This window comes from Pangasianodon hypophthalmus, chromosome 9 (assembly GCF_027358585.1).
Source record: "Pangasianodon hypophthalmus isolate fPanHyp1 chromosome 9, fPanHyp1.pri, whole genome shotgun sequence".
NCBI lineage: Eukaryota > Metazoa > Chordata > Actinopteri > Siluriformes > Pangasiidae > Pangasianodon > Pangasianodon hypophthalmus.
Window position 1 is genome coordinate 26,106,319 of NC_069718.1, and position 10,037 is coordinate 26,116,355.

General features: G+C 41.9%; 1 protein-coding gene across 2 annotated transcripts in view; it reads right to left on the minus strand.

Moving 5' to 3' along the window:
- arid2 (AT rich interactive domain 2 (ARID, RFX-like)) overlaps window positions 1–2,803 on the minus strand; it is a 32,483-nt gene extending 29,680 nt beyond the window's left edge. The window contains exons 1-3 of one of the 2 annotated variants that reach the window (XM_034307397.2): window positions 2,236–2,803; window positions 2,002–2,095; window positions 1,079–1,176 (exon numbers count right to left, since the gene is read on the minus strand). In XM_034307397.2, coding sequence (XP_034163288.2) covers window positions 1,079–1,176; window positions 2,002–2,095; window positions 2,236–2,330 — 287 coding nt within the window. In that variant the 5' untranslated portion in view covers window positions 2,331–2,803. The remainder of the gene's footprint in view (window positions 1–1,078; window positions 1,177–2,001; window positions 2,096–2,235) is intronic. The other variant, XM_034307396.2, reaches the window with a different exon arrangement.
- Window positions 2,804–10,037: the final 7,234 nt, after the last annotated feature.

The window sequence follows — 10,037 nt, forward strand, 5'->3', positions numbered from 1 at the left end:
TTTGTATACTGTTGTGTAGTGATGTGTAAGTGTTGTATAGTGTAGTGTTGTATTGTTATACATTGTTGTGTATTTGTATAGTGTTGCGTAGCGCTGTGTAGTAGTGTTATATAGTGTAATGTTGTGTTGTGTGACGTGTAAGTGTTGTGTTGGATAGTGTTGTGTAGCATTGTGTAGTATTGTTATACAGTGTTGTGCAGTGTTGTGTAGTATTGTTATACAGTGTTGTACAGTGCTGTGTAGTATTGTTATACAGTGTTGTGTAGTGTTGTGTAGTATTGTTATACAGTGTTGTGTAGCGTTGTTATACAGTGTTATACAGTGTTGTGTAGCGTTGTTACACAGTGTTGTGTAGCGTTGTGCAGTGTTATACAGCGTTGTGCAGTGTTATACAGTGTTACACTGTTGTGTAGCGTTGTGCAGTGTTATACAGTGTTGTGTAGCGTTGTTACACAGTGTTGTGTAGCGTTGTTACACAGTGTTGTGTAGCGTTGTTATACAGTGTTGTGTAGCGTTGTATAGTGTTGTTACACAGTGTTGTATAGTGTTGTTACACAGTGTTGTGTAGTGTTGTTACACAGTGTTGTGTAGCGTTGTTACACAGTGTTATACAGTGTTGTATAGTGTTGTTACACAGTGTTGTGTAGCGTTGTTATACAGTGTTGTGTAGCGTTGTTATACAGTGTTGTGTAGTGTTGTTACACAGTGTTGTGTAGTGTTGTGTAGTGTTGTTACACAGTGTTGTGTAGTGTTGTTGTAGTGTTGTTACACAGTGTTGTGTAGTGTTGTTACACAGTGTTGTGTAGTGTTGTTACACAGTGTTGTTATACAGTGTTGTTACACAGTGTTGTGTAGTGTTGTTACACAGTGTTGTTATACAGTGTTGTTACACAGTGTTGTGTAGTGTTGTTACACAGTGTTGTGTAGTGTTGTTACACAGTGTTGTGTAGTGTTGTTACACAGTGTTGTGTAGCGTTGTGTAGCGCGGCTCCCCGAGCAGAGAGCGCGCGTGCTCGCCGGTAAAGAAGCTGAAAGATGTAAACAGAAGCCGCGTGTGTGCTGTGAGGAGGAAACTCACCGCAGGTAGTACTGCTTCAGAACAAAAGCAGCGTTGGAGCAACTCCTGGGGAAATTAAACTCTTCTCCAAGTTCCGACCACTGGTTTTTATCCGAGACCTGAGAATTCACACACACACACACACACTTAACACTCTTAACTCTTAACGGAACACTCCATGTATAACTATGATTTTAAAATAAGTTGATTAGTCTGTAGATTTGTGCGACTTTGTGTGTATATGTGTGTGTGAGTGAGTGTGTGAGTGTGTGTTTGCTCGGTAGCCGGTTACCAGGCTGAATCAGGTAGCTTGCTAACCCCTTGTTAGCATTCCCGGCTAACGCTACTCTTATTTATCCTTTTAACAATGCCAGGCGAGTGCTAAGCGGCCGGGAGGCTCGCGGTGGCCGGGCAGAGGCGCGCAGAGCCGCGCAGCCCGGCCTCGGCTGGGTTTAGTCAGTTATTTACGGTGTTCAGTCAGCAGGCCTGCGTGCGGCCTACAGTTCAGCCCTTAGCCGCGAAGCCCCAGCCAGCCATGGCGAATTTCCCTAACTTCCTCGACAGGAGCGCGGGCAGAACCGCGCGGTGCAGCTCCGGCGGCTCGCTGATGGACCAAACCGGAGGGTAAAAACGTGCCCGCTCAATTCGAGCCGCTCTTCAAACTGCACTCACACACTCACACACACTCTCGCTCTCACACACACTCTGCTAACAGCCGCTAACGTCCGCTCGATTCATAGCTCCTCTCTCTCACACACACAAGAAGCTCTACTACTACTAGCACATTACCGGCCGAGCGAGGCCATGATCGCCCAAACTACACACACACACACACATACACACGTACACACACACAAAGTGCACGGTATTTTTCCCAGCGCGTGCCGGCGAAGTGCGAATTAAACGGTTAGTTTTTAGTGGATTTGGCTGCGCCGCTCACTCACCTTAGCGAAGCCGCCTAAAGACACGACTCTGACATACAGCGCGCTCAGGTCCAGCTCCTTTCCCCCGACCACCGGGACCTTTTTAAACGGCGATCTGCGGAGAACAAAACAATAAAAACAGTTCGGTGAGCACGGTAAAGCCTTCACGAGGCTCTAAACGCACCGACTGGCGCGCACGAGCGCGGTTTAAAGTTAGATATCTATTATTTTTTTGTGTGTAAGAATCTCTCTCACCCTCTGCTTTGGTGAAATTGCCGCAGCTCATCCAGGAAAGCTAGTCCTTTCCTCCGCTGCTCGGGTACATTCTTCCCCGTCGAATTTGCCATCATGTCGATCCGCAGAACCGGGCCAAACCACGCTCTCGGGCTCCCTAAGACACCGGGGAAGCCATACTCCGGCGGCGCTCGGTCCCTCGCCACGCTGAGTGCTTTAAAAAAGTTAAAGAAATGGCAGATGGGGAGAAGAGCGCCAGCTCGCTAATAAGGTCTGTTACACATACACACATACATACACACAATACACACACACACACACAACACACACACAGCTACCAAAACAGGAAAAAAAAAAAGCCGAGCCCGATCTCAAGTTCACCCAAACAATCAGATCTAACGGCGCTCTGAAACCGTCATGATCCAAAGCGATCGATTTCAAACGGCCGTGTTCGGCTCTGGAGTGGATCTGACAGTGTGAGTGTGTGTGTGTGTGTGTGTGTGTGTGTGCGCGAGAATCGCTCGCTGGTTGACTCGCTGGCGCGCGCGCGCGCACACACACATACACATACACACACGCTGTGTGTGTGTGTGAAGCGGCAGCCACTCTCAGACAAAAAAGAGCCGAGAGGCCGCGGGTAGAAACCCGCACTGCAGCGCCCTCTACAGGCAGCACACCGCACTGCCGCGCCGTCCAACCGCTTCATCTGAACAATAGACGGTTCTCTGTGTTTTTTTTTTCCTTTTTTTTCCAAGGGATCGTCTGTAAACTTCCGAGATCCGTTAAAACGGAACAAAGTGATAACGCGGCGACCGGGAGGGGGAGGGGGAGGGACACACACACACACACACACACACACACACACACACACACATATATATATATATTTATATATAAAACGTGTGTATATATTTTTTATTATATATTTTTATTATATTATTTATTATTTGTTATATATTATATAATATATATTGTATATTATGTGTATATGTGTGTGTATATATATATATATATATATATATATATATATAAAACCTTGATCTAATCAAAATAAACACCTAATCATATTACCACCGGGAGGGGAAGTGGTAACACACACACACACACACACACATATATATATATATATATATATATATATGTGTGTGTGTGTGTGTAGTGTATGTATATATATTTTTTTATTATATATGTCACACACACACTCTTAACACTCTTAACTCTCCATGTATACATATGATTTTAAAATAAGTTGATTAGTCTGTAGATTTGTGTGACTTTTTTTTATAATGTAAGTCAGTATATTCTGTATTAATTGTTATAAAGTTGTCACTTGTCTGTTTTTTTTTTCACGTGCCAGGGCTAATCGTTTCTAATCATTTAGAAATAATAACGCTTCACTAAAGAATAGAAGTGAAGAGAGAAGAGTGGATGAGGGAAGAGAAGAGTAGAGTAAAGAGTAGAGATTAGAGTAGAGAAGAATAGAGTAGAGAATATTAGAGTAGAAAAGAGTTAAGAAGAGTACATAAGAGAAGATTAAAGAGTAGAGTAGAGCAGATTAGAGTGGAGAAGAAGATTAACGTAGAGATTAGAGAAGAGTAGAGTAAAAAAGAGTAGAGTAGAGAAAAGAACAGTAGAGAAGTAGAGAAGAGAAGATTTGAGTAGAGTAGAAAAGAATAGAGAAAAGTAGATTAAAGCAAATTAGAGTAGCGAAGAGTAGAATAGAGTAGATTAGAGTAGAAAAGAGTAGAATGGAGAGTGGAGAGTACAGAAAAGAAGATTAGAGTAAAGTAGAGAAGAATAGAGGAGTAGTGTATAGTAGAATAGAGGAGTAGTGTAAAGTAGAGCAGAGTAGAGTACAGTAGAGAAGATTAGAGTAAAGTAGACTAGAGTAGAGTAGTGTAGGTAGTGTACATTAGAGTAGAATAGAGAAGAGTAGAGTGGAGAAGTGTAGAGTACAGAAGAGAAGGTTAGAGTAGATTAGAGAAGAGTAAAGAGTAGATTAGAGAAGAGCAGAATAGAGTGGAGTAGAAGAGTAGAGTATATTAGAGTAGAGAAGATTAGACTAGAGTATATTAAAGTATATTTGAGTAGAGTAGTGAAGATTAGAGTAGATTAGAATAGAGAAGAGTAGAGTAGTGTAGAGTAGATTAGAGTAGAGAGTAGATTAGAGAAAAGTGGACTAGATTAGAGTAGAATAGAGAAGAGTAGAGTAGGGTATATTAGGGTAGAAAAGAGTGGAATAGAGTAGACTAGAATAGAGTAGAGAGTAGAGTAGTGTAGAGTAGAATAGAGATTAGAGTAGAGATTGGAGTAGATTAGAGTTGAGTAGAATAGAGATTAAAGTAGAGTAGTGTAGAGTAGGGTAGAGATTAGAGTAGACTAGAGAAGATTAGAGTAGAGAGTAGAGTAGCATAGACTAGTGCAGGGTAGAGTAGAGATTAGATTAGCATTGACTAGTGTAGGTAGAGTAGAGATTAGAGTAAAGTAGAGAAGAGTAGAGATTAGAGTAGCATAGACTAGTGTAGGGTAGAGTAGAGATTAGAGTAGTGTAGAGTAGAGTGTGGTGTAGAGTAGAATGGAGCAAAGATTAGAGTAGGGTTGAGTAGAGATTAGAGTACAGTAGAGTACAGTAGAGTGTGTAGTGGAGCAGAGATTAGAGTACAGTAGAGTAGAGTGTGGTGTAGAGTGGAGCAGAGATTAGAGTAGAGAAGAGTACAGATTAGAGTAGAGTACAGTAGTGTGGAGTGGAGCAGAGATTAGCGTAGAGAAGAGTACAGATTAGAGTAGAGATTAGAGTACAGTAGTGTAGAGTAGAGTAGAGCAGAGATTAGAGTAGGGCTGAGTAGAGTACAGTAGAGTAGAGTGGAGCGTAGAGAAGAGTAGAGTGTAGAGTAGAGTGGAGCAGAGATTAGAGTACAGTAGAGTGTAGAGTAGAGTGGAGCAGAGATTAGAGTACAGTATAGTAGAGTGTAGAATAGAGTGTAGAATAGAGTGGAGCAGAGATTAGAGTACAGTAGAGTAGAGTGTAGAATAGAGTGGAGCAGAAATTAGAGTAGAGTGTAGAATAGAGTGGAGCAGAGATTAGAGTACTGTAGAGTGGAGCAGAGATTAGAGTACAGTAGAGTAGAGTGTAGAGTGGAGCAGAGAGTAGAGTAGAGTGGAGTGGAGCAGAGATTAGTGTAGAGTGGAGCAGAGATTAGAGTAGAGTGGAGTGGAGCAGAGATTAGTGTAGAGTGGAGCAGAGAGTAGAGTAGAGTGGAGTAGAGTAGAGTGGAGTGGAGCAGAGATTAGTGTAGAGTGGAGCAGAGATTAGAGTAGAGTGGAGTGGAGCAGAGATTAGTGTAGAGTGGAGCAGAGATTAGAGTAGAGTGGAGCAGAGATTAGAGTAGAGTAGATTGGAGTAGAGAAGAGTAGAGTGGAGCAGAGATTAGAGAAGAGTAGAGTGGAGCAGAGATTAGAGTAGAGTAGATTGGAGTAGAGTAGAGTAGAGTGGAGCAGAGATTAGAGAAGAGTAGAGTAGAGTGGAGCAGAGATTAGAGTACAGTACAGTAGAGTGTAGAGTAGAGTGGAGCAGAGATTAGAGTACAGTACAGTAGAGTGTAGAGTAGAGTGGAGCAGAGATTAGAGTACAGTAGAGTAGAGTGGAGCAGAGATTAGAGTACAGTAGAGTAGAGTAGAGTGTAGAGTAGAGTAGAGTGGAGCAGAGATTAGAGTACAGTAGAGTACATTAGAGTAGAGTGGAGTGGAGTAGAGTTCAGTAGTGTAGAGTACAGTGGAGTAGAGTAGAGCAGAGACTAGAGTACAGTAGAGTACAGTGGAGTAGAGTAGAGCAGAGATTAGAGTACAGTAGAGTACAGTGGAGTAGAGTAGAGCAGAGACTAGAGTACAGTAGAGTACAGTGGAGTAGAGTAGAGCAGAGATTAGAGTACAGTAGAGTACAGTGGAGTAGAGTAGAGTGGAGTAGAGTACAGTAGTGTAGAGTGGAGTGGAGTAGAGTTCAGTAGTGTAGAGTACAGTGGAGTAGAGTACAGTGGAGTAGAGTGTAGAGTAGAGTGGGGCAGAGATTAGAGTGGAGTAGAGTACAGTGGAGTAGAGTACAGTGGAGTAGAGTAGAGTGGAGTGGAGTAGAGTTCAGTAGTGTAGAGTAGAGTAGAGTAGAGTACAGTAGTGTAGAGTACAGTGGAGTAGAGTAGAGTGGAGTGTAGAGTACAGTGGAGTAGAGTTCAGTAGTGTAGAGTACAGTGGAGTAGAGTTCAGTAGTGTAGAGTACAGTAGTGTAGAGTACAGTAGTGTAGAGTACAGTGGAGTAGAGTAGAGTGGAGTGTAGAGTACAGTGGAGTAGAGTAGAGTGGAGTGTAGAGTACAGTGGAGTAGAGTTCAGTAGTGTAGAGTACAGTGGAGTAGAGTAGAGTGTGGTGTCTGCTGGGATTAAATGGGAATTTGTTCCTGATCCCTGTTCCCTAACATCAGGCGGATATATTATCCACTAGCCGGGGTTACTACAGTTTCAACCATTACACGGTTGTACCCCTGTGAGCGCTGTCACAAAATGGCGGAGAGCAACATCAAAAGACCCCATTTTGTCACACTGACGTTACTCGGTGCTCACTTGGAAACAACTTTCTGCGGCGGAATTATCACGAGGCGACGTTTGTCAAGCGTTACGTCGAGGAAACGCAGTCGCGTGCGGATCCGCGCCGGCGGCAGCAACACGGCGAGCTCGGTTCAGCTGGCGCGCGCTAGCTCTTTAGCTAGCACCCAGCTCGCGCGACTTTAGTGTAAACCGGGCAGCGTCCTAAACCGAGTACTGACCGAATTAGGCAGAAAACACAGCTTTATTGTGTTACACTGTGTGCTTGTGTGTAGCCTGGGAGCGAGAGAAACCGAGAGTTGGGATGTAAACACACGCCGTGCGGCGGCTTTTTGTTATTTAATCTAAAATAGACCGGTGTAGTAAGCTGAGCTAGGCTAGGCTAGGCTAGCTGATAGCTTCAGCTAAGACAAGTGTATTTTTGAAACACTTTTAGTTACTAATTAGTTGAATGGCTTGCTATATTTTAGTGTCAGTTCCTCTAACTTATGAGATATTTAACCAACTAGTTATCTGGTAACTTGTCCCAGAACCAGGGATGAGCCAACAGCACCACTCAGACTCCATTCATCCATCCATCCATCCATATATACATGCATACATACATTCATACATACATACATTCATACATACATACATACATACATACATCCATTCATACATCCATCCATCCATCCATTCATACATCCATCCATTCATCCATACATCCATCCATACATTCATACATACATACATCCATCCATTCATACATACATACATACATCCATTCATACATACATACATACATACATACATACATACATTCGTACATACATACATCATTCATACATTAATTCATCTATCCATTCATTCATCCATCCATCCATTCATACATTCAACTGTATAACTTGAAGTTTTCGTTTTAATCTGCTGTATTTACAGTATTCACATGTTTTAGTACTCAGCACTAATGAGTCGGAGTGATTGGGAGTGACGCAACAATAAGTTGAAGATTAGAATAAAAATCTCTAGGTCTTTTTCCAGTCTTCAGCTGTCCAGTTTCAGTGAGTCTGTGCCCATGATAGCCTCAGATTCTTGTTCTTGGCTGACAGGAGAGGAACCTGATGTGGTCTTCTGCTGCTGTAGCTCATCCACCTAAAGGTGTTGTGCATGCTGAGATGCTTTTCTGCTCACCACGGTTGTAAAGAGTGATTATACGAGTTACTATATCCTTCCTGGCAGCTCAGACCGGTCTGATCATTCTCCTCTGATCTCTCTCATCAACAAGGTGTTTCAGGTTGCAGACTCTCCGCTTACAGGATGTTTTTTGTTTTTTGCACCATTCTGTGTAAACTCTAGAGACGGTTGTGTGTGAAATTCACAGGAGATCATTAGTTTCTGAAAAACTCAAACCAGCCCATCTGGCACCAACAACCACGCCACAATCAAAGTCACAGAAATCACACTTTTCCCTCATTCTGAAGTTTGATGTGAACATTAACCGAAGCTCTTGACCTGTATCTGCATGAGCTTATGCACTGTGCTGCTGCCACATGATTGGATAAACTGCATGAATGTGCAGGTGTTCCTAATAAAGTGGACAGTGATATTGATTTTATATTTGTGTGTGTTATTTTACAATATGCAGTTATTGGCTGATTGAACATGTATGTTTCTCATTAAAGTATCTGGCTCAACATTTTTATCAGTGTTCTAAGATTGCAATGCATTCTAGATATTAATGTTTAATAAAACCATTTGACCATGATTTGATACAGTTGATGATAAGAGTATGACGTTGGAGTCATTTTTAGAAATGTATCTGAAAGTGTTGCTATAGTAAATCTGATAATAATTACAATGCGATATGAGGAGATGATAATAATGCATAATAAGAGCAATAAAACCAGAAACGATGATTGTATTGATATATATTGACATGCAACCATCATCAATTAAATATTTATTTTTTCAGTTATTCTGTTAGACAGATACTGAACAAAACAGTTACATACTTGGTCACTAGATGGCAGTACAATTTCAAAAAACACATGATGGGGGAGAAGACATGATATTTAATAACTGCATATACAAAGGCACTGTGATGAACAGTGATTACCATAATTCATCAAATACTGACTGTCTAAAAATAAAAACAGCATAGTTACCTCCCCACTCCCTGTCACATTTATGGCAGTGATATTTATCCACTCACTGAGATAAAATATAGCTAATTGTTGGGTGTATGGACCATATTAAGCATCTGACCTTGTGGTTAATAGGAACAAAACTATTCACATGTGGACCAAAAGTACAGGATTTGCTTCTCAGTGCCACAGAGAAAGCACAGACTGATTTCTACTAATTATATTTATTCATTCATTTCAAAACACTTGGTAGTTTGTCTTTGCCACTGTCCCCTCTGGCTTGTTTATTAAGGACCTAGATGCAAAGCTTAAAGCTGCTTTGTGGCAAAATCTAATGTTCAAAATGAAATACAAATAAATATGAATTGAATTACTACTAATCTATGTCTATTTGTTCAACTATTAGAAGTAATATGATGGGAATACTTGCTGTTTTGTAAAGTGCATCTTCACTATTATACAGGAATAAGACATGTAATTGGAGTTACTGTAAAACAACAGAGGCACACAATTATCACCAGAGTGTTCTGCTCGAACTGGATTACGATTATACGTGATGACATGAAGCATGTGCTCTTTGAATGGTTTACAAAGCTCTGCTTGGAGAACATGGGTAGAACTGAAACATTTGAAATTGCATCGCTCATTTCTACTTTTCACTACGTATTCGTTTGGCAGGAAGTCTACAGCAACTCAAGTAAGCACTCTTTACAACCGTGGTGAGCAGAAAAGCATCTCTGAACGCACAACACATCAAACCCTGAGGAGGATGAGCTGAAGATTGGGAAAAGACCAGGTGACCTTTTGAGTGGTTTGACCCCAACATAACACGCACTGGTCTTGGTTCAGCCGAATGATTGCACAAGTCACACTGTAAGACTCGTGCACGAGCAGCCAGTGTCTGAATCTTCTCAAAGTGTACAATGCCTTGGCAATCACTGTCATGAACATGCAACCCTGACAGGCCACTACACAACCAGTTCCTCCTCCTTGCACGCATTTCTCACAGGCATACCACCCCAGGAAATCTACGCTGCTGCTAACTGGGTGTCATCTTACACTTTGCGAATCACAGAACCACAATTACATAACGGAACTAGCGTTCT